At 50.4% G+C, this 20,778-nt stretch overlaps 2 protein-coding genes across 2 annotated transcripts; both read left to right on the top strand.

Annotated features, from left to right (window-relative positions):
- Nucleotides 1-179: 179 nt before the first annotated feature.
- LOC121058708 (nascent polypeptide-associated complex subunit alpha, muscle-specific form-like) lies at nt 180-11,292 on the top strand. Its single transcript, XM_040534589.1, has 6 exons — nt 180-414; nt 2,216-6,689; nt 7,242-7,481; nt 8,168-8,324; nt 8,826-8,955; nt 9,451-11,292. The coding sequence occupies exons 1-6, from the start codon at nt 357-359 to the stop codon at nt 9,600-9,602; spliced, it is 5,211 nt and encodes a 1,736-aa protein (XP_040390523.1). The 5' UTR covers nt 180-356; the 3' UTR covers nt 9,603-11,292.
- A 192-nt stretch (nt 11,293-11,484) lies between these two features.
- ANKK1 (ankyrin repeat and kinase domain containing 1) lies at nt 11,485-20,535 on the top strand. The gene is made up of 8 exons (XM_040534591.1): nt 11,485-11,912; nt 14,339-14,633; nt 15,038-15,189; nt 16,128-16,177; nt 16,282-16,437; nt 16,702-16,820; nt 17,725-17,770; nt 18,153-20,535. The coding sequence occupies exons 1-8, from the start codon at nt 11,725-11,727 to the stop codon at nt 19,499-19,501; spliced, it is 2,355 nt and encodes a 784-aa protein (XP_040390525.1). The 5' UTR covers nt 11,485-11,724; the 3' UTR covers nt 19,502-20,535.
- Nucleotides 20,536-20,778: the final 243 nt, after the last annotated feature.

Below are 20,778 nucleotides of genomic sequence, written 5' to 3'. Positions count from 1 at the left end.
TTGGACCAGGCACCATTTTAACCTTTAATTCAGAAACAAAGTGCTGCTTTGCACAGGCAACCTCTCACGTTCACATTTTCTATTTTTGCCATTCACATGAACACAAGTTCTTGTTAAAAATCATTTGATTCCAATTGGTGAAGGCTTTTAATTTTTTATTTTTTTTTTTGGAACAGGTTATTGGTTGCTGCCTGGCCTAAGCTCTTATAAAGTAACCCAATACTCTGCCCAGAACAAAACTCTTCCAGAACAATCCCAGCAAATGCTCACTGCTACAGGGCAGCAGTGAGTCCTTAGCAAGCTGCTCCCGATCTGGATAGACTGTTGTTGGGGTGACTCAGGAGCTGCTTCACAAAATGCAGGAAAAGTTTCCCATCTTTATCCTGATTGCATCTGAACTACTGGATTTATCTGGTGAGTGATGTGCCCTGTCCTAATCTCATGTGCTGTCTTTCTGCCGCCTTCTCCTATAGTGTCAGTGAGCAGAAAACCTATGTTAGGTACTGTGCCATCAGTCTCAGGTGTGAGACAGCAAGGAGATGAAGGAGCAACTTGTTCATTTGTGCAGCTGTGCTGTAAGGCTCAAGATTTGGTTTCAATGGTTTCTGCTGTGGGAGTGTTGGGATCAGGGCACAGCTGTGATATGAATCTGAACTGGGAGAGGGTCCCTTCCCTGAAGGGTGTGGGGGAAAGCAGAGCCAAACAGCCACTTCTCGTAGAGCCGGTCAATAGCAGAACTGGGGGCCAAACTCATGTCTGCTGCAGCCCAGGTTAAAAAATATATTTCCAGGCATCATTTTTCATTACATTAAGCATGGTCTTGCCTGTTCACCGTACAGCAGTGCACTGTTCTGCATTTTCTTTGGGTACAGCTGGCTGGCCAAACATTTCTGACAGTTTGAAAGCAGTGGTGAGTTTGTAATGCTGTCGTGCCTCGAGCAACTTCCTAGGGCTACTGTCACTCATAGCAGGGCACCAGTCAGTCTTTACTTTCTACCTCTTATTGTGAGCCTTTGAGCATACCCTGCAAGGGTGCATAAATTAAACTTGGCTCTTGAAAGCAGCTTTGTGTCTTCAGGCAGGGTAGTTTCTTCAGTAAAGATAAACTTAGGAGTGGGCGTTCAAGGAATTTTCCACCAAATTTGTAATTCTATTTGTCTTGTCTTTAAATTAACTTGTCCCATTGCGAGGTGTATTTATGTATATTTATAACACTTTCTTAATCTGAGACCTTGATTCAGTAAAGCATTTGAGTGCATGCATATCTTTAGGCAGATCACTTGTGTTGCTTTGCCGAGCTGGGGCTAAACAACAGGAATTCTGTCTGTTTATGCAGAATCACAATTCAAAATATTTTGTAAGCTTAATATCCCCGTCTCTATCATCCATTAACTTCCATTTGTTTTTTAGCAATATATCAGCGCCCTGGGTTCCCTTTTATCAGCTTCCCCTGCTCATTATTACCGGAGTAGTACTGGTTCTGCAGGTGACCATGGGCAAGTCATCATCTCCTCTCAAGGCATTGCACTTGGGCACCAACCCCAGGGCTTTTATCTGAAATGAAGCTGCCCAGCCTCTGCTTTGCCTTTGTCAAAAACACAATTTAAATGCATAGCACTTAAATGCATAATCACATCTTAGTTTTTAGATGCATGCAGTTGCTGGCAGGTGCCTAAGGAAAAATGCTTAAAGTTTTGGGGGAGGAAAGTACATTAATATTTTAGTCCATGGCTTTGAAAGCATCCTTGCAAATGTCAACCTTCTGAATGTGAGGAGAAAAAAATAAAATGTGCGGACAAAACAATAGCATTTAAAACCTTAGGTCTGCCTCTAAAATGACACAGTGTCTGCTTTGGATGTGAAAAGCTAAAGGTAGCAAACTTACTAAGCCCTGTGTCACTTTTTCAAAACAAAACAGCTTTGTACAGCCTGGTCACCCACTATGGATGGGGAAACTCATCACAGGACTGGGGTACAGGGGGGCCAGGTGGGTGAGCTCAGTCACATATACATCGATTTTTGTGGTGCTATTGAAGAGCTACCAGCCTGTTCTTGGGCAACCTGGGGGCTTCGTTCTCTGTAATGCCTGTAAGAACAGCAGTGCTGGAGCTGCCCGTCCTCCTCCTGAAACTTTCTGCTTCCCTCTCAGCCTGCTGCAAACTGTGAAAAGCTCACCTACAAGGAAATAGACAAAAGCTTGCTTTCTGTTCATCAGGTGCCTCCAGAGACGAGCCTCAAGTCAGTGGAGCACCAGGCCTGGGCTCTCCCAGAGGAGCCCAGCTGAGAGCCGACAGCAGCCCGGTGCCCAGCAAGGAGCTCCCTGTCACAAGAGGTGACTCGGAGGAGGTGACGTTCCACTTCCAGACTGCAGGGGTTGATCCTACCAGTGAAATGACAGCTGACTTCATTCCTGTCCACACACAGACAGCCACACTGCCTAAGGAAGTGGTTAGAAACTTGGAGGGGCCTGATCAACTGTCTGCTTTAAAACCCCAGGATGGAGACGCATTTCCTAACGATCTCCTGAGTAATGTAAGTGTCCCCACCTCTGCACGAGGCTCACAGGCCACCACCCATCCCGAACAGTCAGAGCGGTCGGTGCCAGGCAAAGCACAAACTGTCCCTGAGGCTGCTGTCAGCCCGACCAGCTCCAGTGCCGGGCTGCCCCAGCCCACTCCCACTGGGGGGGTGCACCAAGACTCTCGGGGGGTTGCAGCTGTCTCTCCTATTCCTGTTATCAAGCAGACAGAGGTGCCAAGTCCTAAAATTTCTCTTCTGACTTCGACGGTAAATTTCCATCCTCCAAGAAAAGAAACAGCACCATCTCCGTTTCCCACCAGCGTTAAGATAGCTCTTGTAAGCGCAGGGGTGGGCCGGTTACCACCATTAGCACCTCCCACTACCAAAAGGCCAAGGGACGCAAGTCCCCAAGTCCAGCCTGACAGCAGAGCTGCTGTGACACCTGCATACGTGAAGAGGACTCGGAGTGTGGATGCTCAATTTACTACTTCTGCATTCCCACAAAAGCCAGCTTCGGTGGGCCTTGATGCAGCCTATTTCAGAGTGACACAGACAACTGCTGTTCAGCTTTCCCCTCTTTTATCTCTGAACCAAGAACCAGCAGGCAGTGAAGGCAGAAACTCAGTAACAGCTGTAATAAATGGCTCTAGACACACAACCCTATTGCCCGCTCTTCAGCAGCTCCTGCAAGGCAATGCACAGTCGTCTTCATTACCGATGCATCCTGAAGCTCTAGGTCATGACGAATTGATTCCACCTCCATTTCAAGGGCCCATTAATGCAGCCGATAAACCACAGCCTCTCCTCTTGTCCCAGACTCTCAACTGTACTAAACACCATGCTTCACATGACACCAACAGGAGCGCTCAGGAAAGCACAGTCCTAGTTTTACAAAGAGATGCCGATCACCTGATGATGACAAGTAAGCCTGAAAAATCCAGATCCTCTGAGAGCCTGCAGGCTTCTTCTAATTCATCTTCATCAGGCCAGTCACAAACCTTCACGTTAAACCTCTCCCAAACTACTAGAGAGCTAAAAGGAGCAACATCTCCACTCCTTCCAGGTGCATCTACCTTTGAGAAGGCAGCCTTTCTACCTGTAACCACTTCTGCTGCTGTTCACGCAGCACTTCAGCCACTAGCTACATCTGTTCCTTCCTATGCTGGATTGCAGCCGATGGGTGTCCCCACCTCTGCTGCGAGAGGACTCCATGTGCTGACTTCATCTGCTGCTGCTGGTTCTGGGTCTCAGGTTCGAGGCATTTTGGCCCATCCCGGACCTCGGGAAGCATTCGCTATGATGCCGCAGATGAGCACAGTGGAAGATTCCAAGGGACAGAAAAGTCTTCCACATCAGGTAGATAAGGCTGGTTCTCCTCCCCTGACTCCACAAGCCAGTGTGGTCTCCAGCCCCTCTGGACTGCATGATGAGAACCAGAAAGCTTCTCTTCACAGCTCTGCCCCTTCAGCCTCCCCCATCCAGCACGCTGGCAGCCTGGAAGCTTTTGTTGCCAGACTGCACCCACCCCATGCACAGGAAAGCCAGTCCAGCACAACAACAGCACATCCTGAGCCAGCGGTACCTGTTGTTTCTGAGATTCCAGCACATGTGGCCCAAGCACTGCTGCAGCAGTTTGGTGCATCGCATGATGCAGCTACCAAAAACCTCAGTGCTCTCAGAACCAATCACCCTAAAATGCTCCCGTCATCCCTGTATTTGTCCTTTTTGCTTAGGAATACCGACGGCATGATATGCCTGCTTCCCATGCAAGAGTCCCCTTTGCCTGCAAGTTTCCCTAATATCAGTGTTGGGACTCTGGTTTCTGTTCAGCAAATCCTGGCAGCATCAAACTCTTCATTAGCAGATCTTGCAAACTTGCGAAATGGGAGTCCTTCTAGCTTAATTCTGGTTAAGCCTGTATTTATCCTTTTTGCCACGGACAGAGCAGACTTACAGATGGTGCCCTCTCCTCAGGGTGAAGATGACCACAAAAGCGCCCTCTCATTCACAAACAAGCAAGGTCTGACCGTGGTTACCCATGAACACAGCCATGATGTCCCAGAGAAAACTAGCTCCTCGTATCCCGCTAGTGAGTCTCTGAGACCTCAAACTACTCTCTCCACTGCTTCTGACCAGCGAGCGGAGAAAGCAAAAGTAACTTCTCAGCCAGTGCTGACTACTGCGAGTTACGTGGCCATCCCTAGTTCTTTTCAAGCCGCTGCCCCAGCAGCAGCTCGCTTGCTGGACCCACAGCTGAGGACGAGCACAGCAGCGCAGGCTCCTCACCTACAGGGGCTGCCCGAGGGGCTGCAGGCAGCTGCTGCTCCTTCCCCAGGGGCTGAGGTGCCTTCCCCTGGTGGGATGGCAACCGAGCCTCCTGCCTCCCCGGGGTCACCAGTACTGGTGCCGGCGCAGCACAGCCCCCCTACAGCCCCCACAGGATTTTTCAAAGCTGAAAAGCCGCTTTCTTTTTCTGTAACCCCTTTGCTGTCAGCAGTGGGGCTCACTGGTCTTCCGATGCCGGCCCAGCCTCCGTTTACTGTCGCAGGGGCTGTGGATCAGGTGCAGCACGGTACGGGACTGACGCTGCAAACCACCACCCATGGCCAGGGCTCAGTGAGCCCGTCTTCTTCTGCCCGTGCACCGTGCACAGATTGTTTGAGCTCAGCTAGAACTGTAAAATACCCATTAAAGATGTCCCCAAACGTTGTGCCTTTGCAGGCCACGTCGCAAAGTCAGCTAAGAACCGAGTCGCTCCGAAGGCTGCTGTCACAAGTTCCATTTGTACCCAGCACTGTGTCGGCTTTCTCAGTATTTCCAGCTGGCAATGATGGCAGAGGCTCAGCAGCGGGCAGCACTGCCTCTTTTGGAGTCACTCTGCGTGCTAAAGCAGCACCCGTCCCCCCCACCTCTATAAAGCCTGATCTCACCAAGCACTTGGAATTTATTACCATTGTGCCCAAGCCTGTTGTCAGGATGGAGACCCCAACACCAGTACCAGCGCCTACCCTATTTGCAACAAAGCTCAAAACAGCAGCTTCTGGGAAATTGCTGGCGACCAGCACCCCCCCGAGGATGTACGGCAGGTCCCCCGCGAGCCTGCCCTCACCGGTGTCTGCCCACGTTCTCCTGCCATTGGCTGTGAAACGTGACCAAAGCAGTCGAGCACCTTCTGCATTGTTCTCACCGGCCAACGTGGGAGAAAATGGGAAACCAACTGAAGGCAGCGCAAGCCCGAGAAAATTGGGAGCTGGTGGATTCTTGGGAACCAGCACGTCTCTGCCAGCCGTGTTTAGCACAAAGACAGAGCAGCCCCCCGCAGCAGCTCTCGGCAGCCAGGCTGGTGTGGCTCCGGCACAGCCGTCTGTGGCTGCAGAGCCTGTGATTGCTCTCGAGAGCGAGCCTAAATTGACACAGACCACCTCGCCATCTCCATTAGCGGTGACTTCTCTCTCTGCGGCTAAGAATGATTATATCGCCACTTCAGTTAGCCAAAAGAAAGTCTTTTTCCTGCCAACATCAGCTCTGCAATCTGACCCGAACGTGGTGTTTCCTACAATTGCCGTAATGAGCAGCTCAGCTAAGGTCCCTGCATCGGGGGCGAAGAGCGAGGGCGTGTTTCTGAAAGGGGACACAGCCACCGCCAGCCAGGTGCCTGGTCGGGCAGCCACGTCCTCGGCACCTCGGGCACGGGAGGAGAAGGTGCCCCTGGGAGCCAGCACGGAGCAGGAGGCTGGCCACTCCAGCCAGCACGCTGCTGGGCAGGCCACGGGGCCATCTACAGCAAAATCACTTTCTGTACCTGCGAGTAAGGTTACCAATCAGCCAGCTGCCTTAAATAAAGCAGCTGCCGATGGTGCTGAGATGCTCCTAACCAGAGACCTGAGCCCGCTGCCTCCAACCCCGGGGAGCCCCTCGCGTCCTGCGGGGGCCGTGGCAGCACGCACAGCAGCCAGCGATCCTTGGCAGGGTGCTACGGCCACCGCACCCACCGAGGGGCTGCTCCCGGGCACAGAGGCCGAGGAGGAGGCCGCACCACACGGGGTGACCCACGGAGACCCCGCAGGCTCAGAATCTGCTCTAATGCCACCGGGTTCGGAGCCCAGGGCACTGCTGAGTGAATCCCGGCAGAGGAGGGTTTTGCAGCAGGACGGTGCCGTTCTCAGCGGGTAATTGTCACAGCGAGTTGGTGTTTAGGCTGTGTGATTTACGGGGTGTGGGGGGTTAATATCCAAATGGCTCCATGAGCTCAGCATCACGGGTATGATGTATTGTTGTTTCCAAAACGTTTAGTTCATTCTGCAATGACCTCACATCTTAGAGGAAAAAATCTTTTCATGTTTCAGATATTAATGCTGTCCTTTGGACCTCGCTTTCTTTTTCACAGTAGCCTTTGACTCTCTGCCTCTCCTCCCAAAACAGTTCTACGTGCAGATTTGCAAGTGGAAGCATCTGCTAGTATGATCAATGTGCTAGCAAAGAGGCAGATATCCCCACACAGCGCCACGCTCCCACGTTTCCCTCGCTCAGACAAGGTGCCTGTGCAGCCGCAGGAGGCTCTTCTGACCATGGGAGGCTCTGCCATGCCGGGGTCCACTTGCCGTTCACCTGATTCAGCTCATTTGCAAACTGAGCTCACCGATCTGCTTGGTTTCACCTAGGGAGGTGATCCTAATGCAGAGCTGGGCTGGGCTTCAGCTTCTTTCCTTTTTTCCCTCCAGGATCGCAGTTGTCAGCGACGAGGCCTGTGGCTCTGGCAACTACACCGTGCAGATGAGCCTGCGCCCTGCGGCAGAAGCGAGTCCGGAGCTGCAGGGCTCAGCACCTCCCCAGGACGCCTTCCTGGCTTCCCTGGCTGTGCGGAGCAGCAGCAGCCAGCCCGTGCTGCGGGTCCGCTCCTGCTGCGTGACGCCGTCCAGCAGCCCGGGGGGCCCCGGCGCCGTGTGCTGCCTGCTCCCCAGGTACGGCATGGGCTTGGCCTGGGGACACCCCTCACTCTTGTCCCAGGGCTGCAGCCCGGCCTCTTTGGTGCTGAGCAAAACGAAAGCGGTGAGAACGAGTCCAGGAGCGCTCTGCTCCCCTCGCTGTCAGCACCAAGGGCTCCGTGAGACGTGGGGCTCTCCTCCCTTCACCCGTTATTTTATGCAGTGAGCCGTCCCACTTCCATGTGAAGTTCACGGCTATTGCTGCCTAACCTGTCTGGGTTGAGCACAGGGGTGTTGGAGGATTCATGGGTTGATGTTTATAAAGCCACCGGGCCATGAAATGTGTCTTGGCAGTGCTGCATGTTATTGCCATCAGTAAAAAGGGCTTTCAGATTTACCTGTACTGGATATAAGGGGAGGTCACCTCTGCACTGCCTCTGAAGGTGTCTGGATCAGAGAAGGGTCATCACATCACAGCAGCCTTTGTTATGGTTTAGCATGATAACCCTCCAAGAAACAGTTCTGCTATTCGAGGGTGCTGGCCTCCACAGCAGGTACACGTCCAGGCTGGGGTGCTGAGGCTGCTGGATTTGTTTGACTCTGCCTGCAGCTACAGACACCTGGCCTAGAGCTTGTGCAGAGCAGTGCCAGCACATCTCCCTCCTCCCTCCCTTACTCAGGGGGTGCTGGAAGTTGAAGCTGCTTCCATTTGTCCTTGCCAGGCTGCTGTCTGAATGCAGACACATCCAGTTACTGCAGAGCAGCGAGCCCAGAGCTGCTAGCTTCACCATCCAGCCGTTCCAGATGCTGAATCACTCGGTGGCCTATTTGCACTGCGAGCTCAATGTCTGTCTGCACGGCAAACTGGGCTGCGAACAGGTAAGTGGGAAGGGTCCGCCCTCGCTGGTCTCAGGATCTTTTGAAAAGATTTGGTGCTTCCAGCAAGTGCGGTCGATGTAAAGAGCCTTGATGGTAGGCTACAGAGCTCCACTTTCTGCCTCCTGCCCTCCTTTTAATCTCCTGCACACTGTGCGTCTCCTAAAGCCCCAGGTGAATTTCTACACCTGGTTAAGCCAACTGAGCTCACCGTGCTTTATTTTCACTTTCTGACCACAAATGATTTACCTTTGCCTCGTGTAGTCCACCGAAGAAGCATAATAACAAGCAAGTTAATCGCTAGGGAAAGGAACTATGGAATTGACACAGGGGCAGGTCCAAGTGTTGGGCAAATCATCCTTGGAGCAGCAGCAGAACTGGACGGAGCCCGAGCCCAGGGGACGGCTCCAGCTATGGGGACAGAGCAGAGCCGCTGGTGCGGGGTTCTGCCCAGGCACCGCCGTGTTTGGGACACGTTCAGAGCCTTCCACGTATCTTCCCCAGGGCTGCTTTGACAGTGTGGAGCCGTTTCCCCAGCCAGGTGACAGGAACAGCCCTGGGCAGCTGCACAACCTGATCTCGTTTGGTCCAGTTCTGCGAACCAAGGACAGGTTTCTCTATAAACCTGTGGAAGGTGGGTCCCTGATTTGCATCTCTCTCTGTCTCTCTCCTGCAGAAGTCTCTGCTCAGTGTGACTTTGCCTGCTGTAAGAAAAATGATAGCAGAATAAGGCTGGTCACCAATTGGGAGCGTTTTCATTTTTCTTTCTGTCCGCAGGTGAAATACAGCAGCTGGTTTATGTTAATCAGCTGTTGTCCAGCAGTTAAAAAGGAGAGAGATTCATTCCGGCATGTCATGAGCATGACAGACTACTTAAATCACTGGCACCATCTCTGAGAGTCACTTAACTTTTGTGTCTGACATTCTTATGCAAAGAGTATTTACTGTGAGATCTGAAGGTAAAGTGTTTAGGTCTTCCCAAAGAAAGGGAACTACCCATCCAGACTACTCTATGGAAGAAGCAGTCCTACCTGCTTGGTGTGCTGTAAAGATGGATGGGGTTTTAGCCTCCCCTTTCTTCTTCCTTACCTCCTTAACGCTGTTCACAGCTCGATTACTTTAATTCCAGGTCCTGATTCTGCCATGCTGGTGCCTGTTCTGCTGGGGTCCCTGACTGGCTTTGCAGTTTTGGGCAGTGCTTTCATCAGCCTTTGGCTGCATCACAGACGGAAAACCAAAAGCCTAGGTTGTCCACAGTTTGGAGAAATCTGTGGCCTGTGAACTAGGAGCGGCTGACTTCTGCAGATCCCACACCACAGCTACAACGATCAGAAGAGAGATTGATTTTGCATTGCACACTGTATTGCTTTTGTAGAGCTTCTGCTGACCCAGGGAGCAAGCTCTCCAGCCTCTGCTTTAAGCGTGAAGGAGATCCACAAGCTGCAGCATGGAGAGGGCTGTAGGAGCAGCTCAGCTAAAAGGGAGAGCAGAGCTTAAAATGCCATATGTGCAAGCACCAGCACACAGTCTGTTCACAGAAATGGAAAAGTTGTCAGGGTGCAGTAGATCTACCTAAAATAAAGCACTAGACTAGAGCCATGCCATCAGGGAGACCAGATTGTTGAGAAAATAAAAAAACTCAAGGTTACTGGTTGGGAACAGGGACAGGAACCAAGAGCTTCAGAGATCCAGCTCAGCAGCTCATCTCATTGGCTTTTCTCACGTCTCAGGAGCTGGGTCCCCTTTCTCTTCGCCTGTGCTCATGCTGGTGTTCTCTTGCTTTTGGCGGAAGCAAGTTTCCAGTATCTGCCTGTTAGTAAAATCTACATAATGGGAAAAAGTTCAGCACGCAAAAGCTTTGTCCATAAGTCTGCACTTCAGAGCACATAAAAAACACCCCATTCACCTTCTAACTCCTAAGGTTCTTTACCCCTGGGGCCAGGATGCAGGCAGCAAAGGGGCCCTTGCCAGAGCACCTGTGCCAAATGCAGCAGAGGAGCAGCTCACACTTCTACCTGGGTCCATTTCCCTACAAGAATCTCTGCAGATCTGCTATGTAGCTACAAATTCTAGATCAAAACCCGATGACAATTACCCTGCAGAAACACTAATTATTATTTGCACAGCAGTAGTGCTAAGGAAATCAGCACCACATTGTATTCGACAGTGACTTACTTAACCTACACAGTCCCTGTGCTAAGTTGTTAATGCCATTTATGCCCCAGACAAGTGTCATTAAACACTCTTTACAGCTTTCAAGGCATAAAGCAAACTAAAAGCCTGTGTACCTCATAGCTCAAAGAGTTTGGCTCTCCTGCGCCCCAGCCCTGCAGTTTAGCCGAAGGACTGCCCTCCTCCCTACAACAACAGGCTCTGCACCAGCAGCAGGGAGCGGAGGAGCGACACAGAAAGCCATGCTGCTTTTTGCACCGACGTGCACCCAAAACACGGCCCCGTCTGAAGCACGGCAGCTTCTCAGGAACACGGAGAGAGGCTGGTCGTGGCTCAGGAGCTGGGCACGGTGCCCAAGCACGGCCAGGAGCAGAGTGGGGGGGACACAGGGTGGGGCTTCCGTGGTGGGACCAGGGCCCGGGGGGCAGCGGCTGCCTCTGGGGCAGGCGGGGAACTGTCGGGGTGGTGCTCAGCAGGCACCCTATGGTAACATGGTTATGGTGGAGGGGGTCAGAGTTGTCTGGGGGGGGGGGGAGCTGGTTTGACCTCAGCACCACACAGCCTCCCCCTTACCCCCCCCTCTCCGGGATGGGGGAGAGAATCAGAAAAATGAAGCCTGTGGGTTGAGATAAAGACAGTCCACTAGGACAGAAAATAAAGGAAAATAATAACAACAATGATAAGAGTACTACTAATAACAATGTGTACAAAACAAGCGATGCACAACGCAACTGCTCAACACCCACCGACCGATGCCCAGCCTATCCCTGAGCAACCGGTCCCCCCACCCCGGCCAGCCCCCCCAATATAATTGTTCAGCATGACGTCCTATGGTATGGAATACCCCTTTGGCCACTTTGGGTCAGCTGTCCTGGGTCTGTCACCCCACCCCCCCCACCCCCCCTCCCCCAGCTCCTGCTGCTCCCCCAGCCTGCCCGCTCGCAGGACACAGAGAGAAGCCGAAAAGTCCTTGGCTTAGTGTAAGCCCTGCTTGATGTGGGACAGGCGGGCGGATGGGGATTTGTGCCCAGCGAGGCTCCAGACACTGCAGCAGTGCGGCTCCTCGCACGGGGCGAGGGTGATGCTCGGGATCCACCTCTTGGCAGTGAGTAACATGGCTCATTTCGGGTAACTCCCCACCTCCCCATGCAAATCGGGAGCAGAGGAGCTCCTTGGTTCTTCCCCGAGAGCGCCCGAGCGGGAGGCAGCCAGCCAGGCTGCCTTGTCTGTCATGACTGCGGAGGCAGACCCGCAACTGGGCAGCTTAACCGTCTTCAGCAAGGAGGATTTCGAAGAGGACTGGGTTAAGGTGGCCAGCGGAGGCTTTGGGTGCGTGTACCAAGTCAAGCACAGGAGGTGGAGGACGGTCTATGCGGTGAAATGCTCGCCGTACCTGCTGCAGGACTCCAGCACGGAGAGGTAACTGGCAGCTCTCTTCCACCAAGGACAGCCGTCTGCAGTGACGTGGTGCTAAAACTGGCCGAGGTGTCCACAGGGGGACCCCAGAGGTTTTGGGTACTCAGCAAGCACCAGCGACCTGGAGGTCTGACTCTCTTTCCTATACGCGTATGTGCACGTGCAAGGGGAAAGGAGCGCTTATTTCTGACAGCCAGCATTGAAATGTGGGAGTTAGGAGTAGACTTTAAACTAAATTAGTAAAGTTGCCAGATTTAAAGCCCAAGGACAGAGAATTTCCAGCTGTTTTTGCTGCGCTTGCTGAGACAAAGAAGTTGTTTATCTAAAATTTTATTGTGTTCAAGCTGAAAGGATCCTGTCTGGTTAAAAATCACATAGCGATAGGACTTTTCTTGTAATGTTGCTGGCAACAGTGAGGTGGTTTCATTTGGGCAGTGATTCATGGGATCATAGATTGTATGATTGTCCCCTTTAGTTTGCGATGCTTGCGCTCTTTAGATGTTACATTTGCACTTTTAGATGTTACATTTTTTAGATGTTACACTTTTTAGATGTTACATTTGCACTTTTCTTCTGGGGAAAAAAATGTGTCAAGTCAATCAGTTTTAATTCTGTGTGTACCATTCTAATGGGTTTGATCTTGTGGATTATCTCAACTCCTAGTAGATGTTCCAGAAGAATTGTTGAATGCAAGCAGAAGTGTTAGCTGATTTAAAAAATATTTCTGCAGTCACCCGGATTTGAAAAAAAAAAAATAATCTGAAAATCTGAGTTTAGGAAAAATATCTGGCAGTGCATGTGCCTTTATGAGTTACTGTACGGGTCTCCTAGGGACTGAGGTTATTCTATTTTGCCCTTAAAACAACTTAGCACTCTAATGTATGTTTTTCAAAGGCCTTCCTTCCCCTTACATATGGCAAGCAGCCTTGGGACTGCTCTGGCTAGCAACATGCTTATGTCACCCCCACGAGCTCCGGATTACGAGGCAAGAGCATCCTGTCCTATACTATGGCTCTGCCCCAAATTCTTCCTTTCCAGGAGGGCTGGAAGGACCAGCATCAGTCCCACAGCCATGCGAATCTGTGGGATTTTGTTCAGTGGATTAGTGGGGTGATCCGAGACATCCCAGTGGCCACGCACATGCAAGGAGGGCAGGAGCTCGGTGAGTGCAGCTGAACCTGTGCATCACCTGGGAGGACAGAGGGTGTCTGAAAGGTGCTCTTGCTTCAACCCTTGTCAGCTGCAAAGGCTTTTGGTCTGCAGATCTGCTGGGGATGACAGTTTTTAGGGAGAAAAAAGAAAAAAAAATCCCAGGGAACACATAGAAAGAAAATAGAACCACAGATGCAGTCACAGGTTTCCCAGACAGTTAAAGCACTTTGATTCTTATAGAATTGCTTCGGGGCTGTTGCTCTTCTCCCTGACAAGCCTCATTTCTTGGGGCTCCAGCATCCTCCTTCCTGCTGTGCCCAGCCCTGGTCCTGTCCCAGGAAGGGGACCAGAGGCCACTCGTGTCGCTTCTTTCTTTGGGAGGGACGAGCACCAAGGGGGCTGCGCTCCGTGCTGCGGGTAGCAGCTGCCTTCCCGGGGTAAGCCTCTCTTCCTCCATGGGAAGCAAAATACCCGAGACAACTCCTTCAGAGCTGTGTTTTACTGGGGGGAGCCTGCTGGAGGAAGTCTGGCAGAGGGATTTGCTTAGCTGAACTAAGTTTAGACACATTAGTGTCTTGGCATAATGTAGTTGCAAGCCCAGAGCCGTTCCCAGGCGTGCTTTAAGAGTGCAGGTTTGGCACTTTTACTGCCTGGCTGCTGTCACCAGGGGTGCTCTGAGCACCCCGGCTTGTTCAACAGGTTGGGAAATGCAAAGGTTTAGTGGAACAGGTCTGGCAAAGCTGGCAACAATGGGCAGACATGTCTAGACTGCCCCGGGACCAAAGCTGCAGGCAGAGGTTAGCCATGGGCAGGTCCCTGCAGGTTCGTGAGCCGGCGTGCGTGTCCTGGGGACAGGGGGCATGAAAAAGGCAGGGAGCACCCTGCTGCTCCCCATGTCGTGCTCTCGGGGAAGCGGCACTTGGGGAATGCACCAAGGTGTGAAAACGAGCAGGTGGATGAGGATTCCTCTAGGAGGCTGGTGGTTGAATTTGCCCACAAAATCCTCAGGTCATTTTGTAAAGTCCTAACACCTCGTGCTTTAGATTTATGGGAATGAATCTTTCTGGGATTTGCAGGGCTGCTTGGAAAGGCTGGATATCCCTAAACTATACGGTCTCTCAGTAACTCTGCCTGTGGACCAACACTGATGACATCTCTTGGTTCCTTTTTATTTTATTTTATTTTATTTTATTTTATTTTATTTTATTTTATTTTATTATTTTATTTTATTATTTTATTTTATTTTATTTTATTTATTTATTTATTTATTTTTCCAGAACCAGTGTGAACTGTCTAATGGAAGAGGCAACCAAGATGGAGAAAATCAAATTCCAGCACATTGTCACTATCTATGGGGTCTGCAACAGCCCTCTGGGCATAGTGATGGAATATATGGCCAGAGGGTCCTTGGAGAAGATTCTCCCCACTCACAAAATGTCATGGCAGCTCAAATTCCGGGTTATCCATGAGATGGGCTTGGCTATGAATTTCCTGCACAGCATGACACCTCCTTTGCTTCACTTAGATCTAAAGCCAGGGAACATTCTCCTAGACGGGAATATGCATGTCAAGGTATGACCTTAATGCTTGTAGGGACAGGTTATTTTTGCTTAGTAGTAGCATGTATTGTTTTCAGTCCAGAAACCTAATGAGGTGTGATCTTCAGGAACACTCAGTGAACAATAGACCACTGGGTCTTGTAAGAAGCAGCTGGTAAACAAATTGCCTGGTACACTCCAGATCATACAGGCAATCTGTGCCAGAAGTGGGAACTTTGGGGTCCATTTCTGTGGCAAATGCTGATCTGCTGGACTCAGAGGAAAGCACTGGCTTCAGTCTTACCAGGGTCCTGTTGTGTTTCAGCTGCTAGGAGCCTCCTCATACTCCTGATTGCAAAGGATGGAGGTATCTCCCAGCTGAAATAGGGAAAGGTGTGCGAGTGCTGGGGAGGGGGCTCTCATTGTCTCTGCTTGCAGATCTCAGACTTCGGGCTCTCCAAATGGATGGAGCAGTCGAGCCGAATGCAATACATTGAAAGCTCTGCTCTGAGAGGCACTTTGAGCTACATCCCCCCAGAAATGTTCCTCCAGAACACCAAGCCCCCAGGAATCAAATACGATGTGTACAGGTAAGGGCTGCCCTTCTGTGCAGAGGTGAGACGGGGTTGTCACCTGGCTCTTGCACAGAGGAAGAGAGACTCTGGCATCGCCTCCTTTTGTTGCCCCCTGGCTCTCTGCCTTGCAAATGTCCTTGGTGTGGGACATGCTGGGAGCACTGGGAGCGATGTGTGCTGCTCTGACCTCAGAGGTGGAAACAGAGGGCAGGGGATGGTGTGTGGATAACCAGCTGTTCCTCTCCAGGTCCCATGTGAGCTGCAGACTGCATTAGGTTCCCAGACTGCCTTAGGTTCCCTCGCACCCTGCTAGGCTGCTGAGAGCTGTTATGGGAAAGGAGTAGGATTAGAGCACAGAGCAGACGGCGTCTGCTCTTTCGTAGCAGCCATTGCTAAGATTTATTTTGATTTTTAAGACAACTGTAACATTGCTTGGCTACTTGGGTATTCAACTTCATTTTGGTCAGTAGCAGGTGGAGAAAAGATATTTAACTTTACTTTTTTCCTTTTGGCCAAATTGCTGTGCAACCCACATATACAAGGTACATTATGGAAATTTGTCAGCTCCTTGGTTACTGCATTGCACAGCAACCCAAGACAAAAAGCAAAGGATTTGCACGGGCACATGAACTTGCACTAGCCAGGGACTCTGTGACAAAATAGGGATAAAATGGACTACAAAGGGACTTAGAGCCTGACTTTCATGGGAAATGCTGTAAGTCACTCATTCACTGCACCAGCCCTGCGGCTGAGACGTTAGAGATGTATGCAGTGATTCAGAAGATATTGTCCTTTTGGGGCATGGGGGATGAAATCCTAGTTCTTCCATCCTGAAGGACGCCGTTCCTAATTTTTCCATTTCTCAAGAAGATGAAAGCAATAAGTGGATTTTATGTCCATGCACAATGAGAACACAATGGGAATGATTGCTCATGATCTCTCGTTGCCTGCAGCTTCGGAATCGTCATTTGGGAGGTGCTTATGCAGAAGAAACCTTATGCAGGTAAATATGAGAGCACTTCTTACATGCTCTGCACTTATGAAATGTTTATTACACCCACCTTCATGGAGAAAAGCCCAGCACACACCGCTGTGGCTCTTTTTCAGGAGCCAACATGATGGCCATTATAGTCAAGGTTGCAGCAGGAAAGAGGCCCTGCCTGGAGCCCACCAGTGACGACTGGCCAGGGGAGTGCCAGCAGATGGTAGACTTGATGAAGAGGTGCTGGGACCAGGACCCTAAGCAGCGGCCAAGCTTTACAGGTGCAGTAACCAAACGTGGCACAGATTAGGGAAAGGTCAGCTGCATGGATTCACAAAGGGGGGATAAGCTTGTGTGTAAGTCGTTGCCAGATAAATTGCCTGTTGCCGTGGAAATGCTTGGTGCCCATCTGCTGTCAACACATTCCCTTTCTCCCTTTTTCCTCCCTCCCCATGCGGGGGCTGCGTGGAAGACTTCCACAGCCCTGGGCGCCGACTGGGCCCTGAGCGTGTGGGCAGTCGGTGCAGCTCACGGTCCCTTTGCAGATATCCCTGTGGAAACAGACATGCTGCTGTCCCTGATACAAAGCCTCGTCGTAGATCCGGAGAACGAGCGCCTTGTCAGGAAGATGTCCCACAAGCCTGCCATCTCGGGGAGCCAGCAGGTGAGCCTTGGAGGCCTCCCAGCGCCCTCGGGAAGTTTCCCAGACACCTTTCCCTCGTCTTACCACTTCCCGAGGCTAGGTTTCCTCTCCCATCACTGGGCACCCTTTGCCCAGTTTGTTTGCATAGGGTTAAGTCCATGGTTCTTTTAGGGGGATGGGAAAATAAATAAATAAATTTAGGAAGCTGGCCAGTGTGCTAAATGATACACAGTCCAAGAGGAAGACCCTTCTTTCTGCTTGCTGAGAGGAAGGGGGTTTGTCACGGAGGCCTCGGTCGTTAACAGAAGCTCAAGCAGACACAGATTCACTCAGGTTCTGCTCATGGCACTGGCATATGAGCTCACTTGATCATTTTCTAGCTTCAGGGAACTGAGGACATTCCAGTTTAAATAACCTCTGGGGAAAAAAAAAGAAAGAAAAAAAAAAAGAGTTTTAAATCCCTTTGTTTCTGTGACTAGTAAAAAAATCATGTTTCAACAGAATTAGTAGTTGAGGACTAGAGCTATTCTGGGGGGTTGCCTAGTTGTGCAGTCTGCAAGAAGCGAGACCATCCAGCACAGCACATTGAGGAGGAGTGGGGGGTCTGGATTCTCTGCACAACAAGGGAAATGAGCAGACGAGATGCTGCCATGGGCATGTGCTGAAATAAGGAGGTAGAGTACGGGTATGTTTGGGAGCAGAGGAGTGAGAGGGGCAAAACCTCACTGATATCCAGAGATCGTTTTCAAGTTCCTGCATTCCTATTAGTGTCATGATTTGCTCTGCTGACTTTCACAGGACTGGATAAAAACTACTTTAATGGTAATATGAAATTCTAGAGCGAAGAAGAACTCTGCAAAAAGTATATAATGCAAATAGGCAACTTTCTCTTACGGCTTTTTCTTTTCCCCTTCCTGAAAATGAGAGTGACAAAGAAGAGTTTATCTTCTCCCAAGTCCCCAGAAGTGCTGGTGAGTAGGGAACTTTTATTCATATTTCAAAGATAAAGAGGGGGAAAACCACAAGAATAGCCTATTTATTTCCTTGTTCTCCAGAGATAAGGATGTGGCTCAAGGAAGTTTTCCATGTGGGTGACTTTTCATTTTAAGTTAAGGAAAATGAACCATACAGGAAATAGCAGAGCTCCCATGACGGAGAGGTTGGCCTCTTTGCTTTGTAAGAGACTGCCTGTAGCCGTCTTGCCTAACTTCATGATCCTTATCTCTAAGATGCTCTTTATTTCATCGCATAGTATGAAGATTCACCTGCCGTCCCTCCTTCCCAATTTGTGTACACCAAGCCATTTCACTTGGTCTCACTCCCTTCCTGCTGTTTTGTTTCCCCCACCTTTAGAAACGGGTAAAGAGGAGGTCCGTGTGCCGCCTTCTCAGGGTGAGACCGAAAGTCCCGAGGACATCCTGTCCGAGGAGATCTGCAGAGTCCACGACAACGGCCTCACGCTGCTTCACGTCATGGTGATCCAGGGAGACGTGGACAAGGTGAAGTTTCTCCTGAGCTGTAAAGCCAACGTGAACAGCCGGGCAGTCTGCGGCTACACCCCGCTCATCATGGCTGTTCAGAGGAGGTCCCCGGACATCTGCTCGGTGCTGATAGAGCACAATGCAGACATCAACATGCCCGATGAGGATGGCTGGACGCCTCTTCACTTCGCAGCTCAGAATGGGGACGACAGAATTGTCCGCCTCCTGCTGGACCACCAGGCACAGGTAAATGCTCAGGAGCACGACGGGTGGACCCCCCTGCACTTGGCATCACAGAACAACTTTGAGAACGTGGCCCGAGTGCTGCTGTCGCGCCAGGCTGACTCCAACACCCAGGAGGTAGATGGGAAAACGGCCCTCCATGTGGCAGCTTGCTTTGGGCATGTCAGCTTGGTCAAACTCCTTGCCAGCCAAGGAGCAGACCTGGAGAAGAAGCAGAAGAACCACAGGACGCCGCTTCATGTCGCGGTGGAGCGGGGGAAGTTCAGGGTCGTCCACTACTTGCTGAAGAACGGGGCCTCTGTCAACAGCCTGGATCAAAACCACTACAGTGCCCTGCACCTGGCTGTGGCCAGGGGGAAGTACCTCATCTGCGAGAAGCTCATCAAATATGGAGCCAACGTGGAGCTGAGGACGGACAAAGGCTGGACCCCGCTGCACCTGGCTTCTTTCAAAGGGCACATCGAAATCATCCACCTGCTGAAGGACAGCCACGCCAAGCTGAACGCCAGAGGAAGCATGGACTGGACGCCGCTTCACCTGGCCACTCGCTACAGCGAAGAGCCGGTGGTCTGCGAGCTGCTGAGATGTGGGGCAGACCCCAACATCGCTGAGAAGTCGGAGTGGGCCCCCCTGCATTTTGCAGTCCAGCGGGGCTCCTTTCTGACCGTCATCAACCTGCTGGAGTGCAGGGCAGATGTCAATGCTAAGAACAAAGTGGGCTGGACACCCTTGCACCTTGCTGTCCTCAAGGGCAATATGGCCATTATCAAGACCTTGATTAAGGCCGGTGCTCTGCTGGATGTGGAAGATATTACTGGCTGTACAGCCCTCCAGTTGGCAATTAGACATCAGAAGGAAAATATCATTACGCTGCTCCAAGGCAAGGACTCACTGATGAATAAATCAGGGAATAGGACTCTGGTGAATGATGCAAAGATTTCAAGACCCAGATTTGTTCCAAGAAGGACAGATTTGTAGACTCATCAAGTCTGGCATTTATGACTTGAGTTTTCCAACATGAGGTGCTATGTCTTAAACCACCATCTCCTGGCACCTGGTGATTGCAGGAGATTTTATTTTATTTTTTTCTTTAATGGAAGTTCCTAAGTATAAACACTAAAAAAGTAAAAGTAAACAGAGCTATAGAAGGAGGATGACAAGTTATTTTAGAGAGTTTGACCAAGTTTATAGAAGTTAATAGCTGAGTCTGATCAAGTTTATAGTTGACTTTGTGTTGTTGGCTTTAGGCAATGCTTTCCTGTTGTGATACTCATTGTGGGGGGATGGAAATGGATATATGAACTCCCTTTTTATAAGGACAATGCTGAAACTGCACAGCAGTGCACATATATACATGTCTTCCACAGATTTTATTGCTTTTATTCCGTGTTTTCCTACAGAGCAGATTGGTGTAAAATGGCTTGGCACAGGTGGGAATTGAATCTTGAGATTCTCACCTGCTGCTGGAAATAGACACTAAGCATATGGTACAGCAATGTGTCAGGTTTTCTGACATCTCATTTTTGAAACAAGAATCTTTATTAAAAATAAAACTAGGGAGAAAAATCACTAGTAAGAAGGATTTAAATTGAAGCAACATAGAGAAAAGAAATTTCAGAATAATTCCACCCAATCCTTTCATAGAAAATAAAAAAAAGGAGCCAGGAGCTTTTTTTCATGAACGTTCAAACTATTTATTGACCACCTCCACACTTCAGACTTTCAGCACTGAGGCTGTCATTGGAAAGATGGCTTGAAGGACTTGAAGGATAAGCCAAGAAAGGGGTGCGGTTCTGGATCCTGTTCTCTGCCATGAAGGCTGCCAATAACCTCCAGTCCTAGTGACAAAATGCTGCTTTAAGATTTTCACAGGCTAAAAGAGTTCCTTCTTAGAAAAGCAGTCTTTAATCTGGGTAACCAAATCTCATGGCCTGCTTTTTTAAAGGCACTGAGTAGCTAGGAAAGTACTTAGCACTTCCATGGAAGCACTCAGATGGGGCTTGCTTACACCCGTTAGCTTCAGGTAATTAGCACACAAAGCTTGATTATCTTTCTGGAAAGCATGCAGTCTTCACGGATTTGATTATTTTCTCCTAGTAAGTAGTATTTTAGTACAGCTTGTGCCAATCCCACTGTGATCTACTAAGGACTTCCAAAGCATGCATGGGATGATGGCTCTTCCTTCGTCTTAGCTAGAAAGATACAGCAACATAACCAAACACTCCACGGCTCCCCAGAGGGGGTGCATCTTTCCT

The sequence above is a fragment of the Cygnus olor genome, chromosome 22 (assembly GCF_009769625.2).
Source record: "Cygnus olor isolate bCygOlo1 chromosome 22, bCygOlo1.pri.v2, whole genome shotgun sequence".
In the NCBI taxonomy this organism is placed as follows: Eukaryota; Metazoa; Chordata; class Aves; order Anseriformes; family Anatidae; genus Cygnus; species Cygnus olor.
This window is presented reverse-complemented; position numbering and strand designations above follow the sequence as displayed.

What these genes read in the sequence shown, in the direction of transcription:
- LOC121058708 (XM_040534589.1), top strand. Translation starts at nt 357, where the DNA reads ATGCAGGAAAAGTTTCCCATCTTTATCCTGATTGCATCTGAACTACTG. An exon ending in GACGGTGCCGTTCTCAGCGG is followed by an intron (nt 6,690 to 7,241) that starts GTAATTGTCACA and finishes TTTTCCCTCCAG; the next exon opens with GATCGCAGTTGTCAGCGACG. An exon ending in GTGTGCTGCCTGCTCCCCAG is followed by an intron (nt 7,482 to 8,167) that starts GTACGGCATGGG and finishes TGTCCTTGCCAG; the next exon opens with GCTGCTGTCTGAATGCAGAC.
- ANKK1 (XM_040534591.1), top strand. Translation starts at nt 11,725, where the DNA reads ATGACTGCGGAGGCAGACCCGCAACTGGGCAGCTTAACCGTCTTCAGC. An exon ending in CAGGACTCCAGCACGGAGAG is followed by an intron (nt 11,913 to 14,338) that starts GTAACTGGCAGC and finishes TTATTTTTCCAG; the next exon opens with AACCAGTGTGAACTGTCTAA. An exon ending in GCAGAAGAAACCTTATGCAG is followed by an intron (nt 16,178 to 16,281) that starts GTAAATATGAGA and finishes GCTCTTTTTCAG; the next exon opens with GAGCCAACATGATGGCCATT.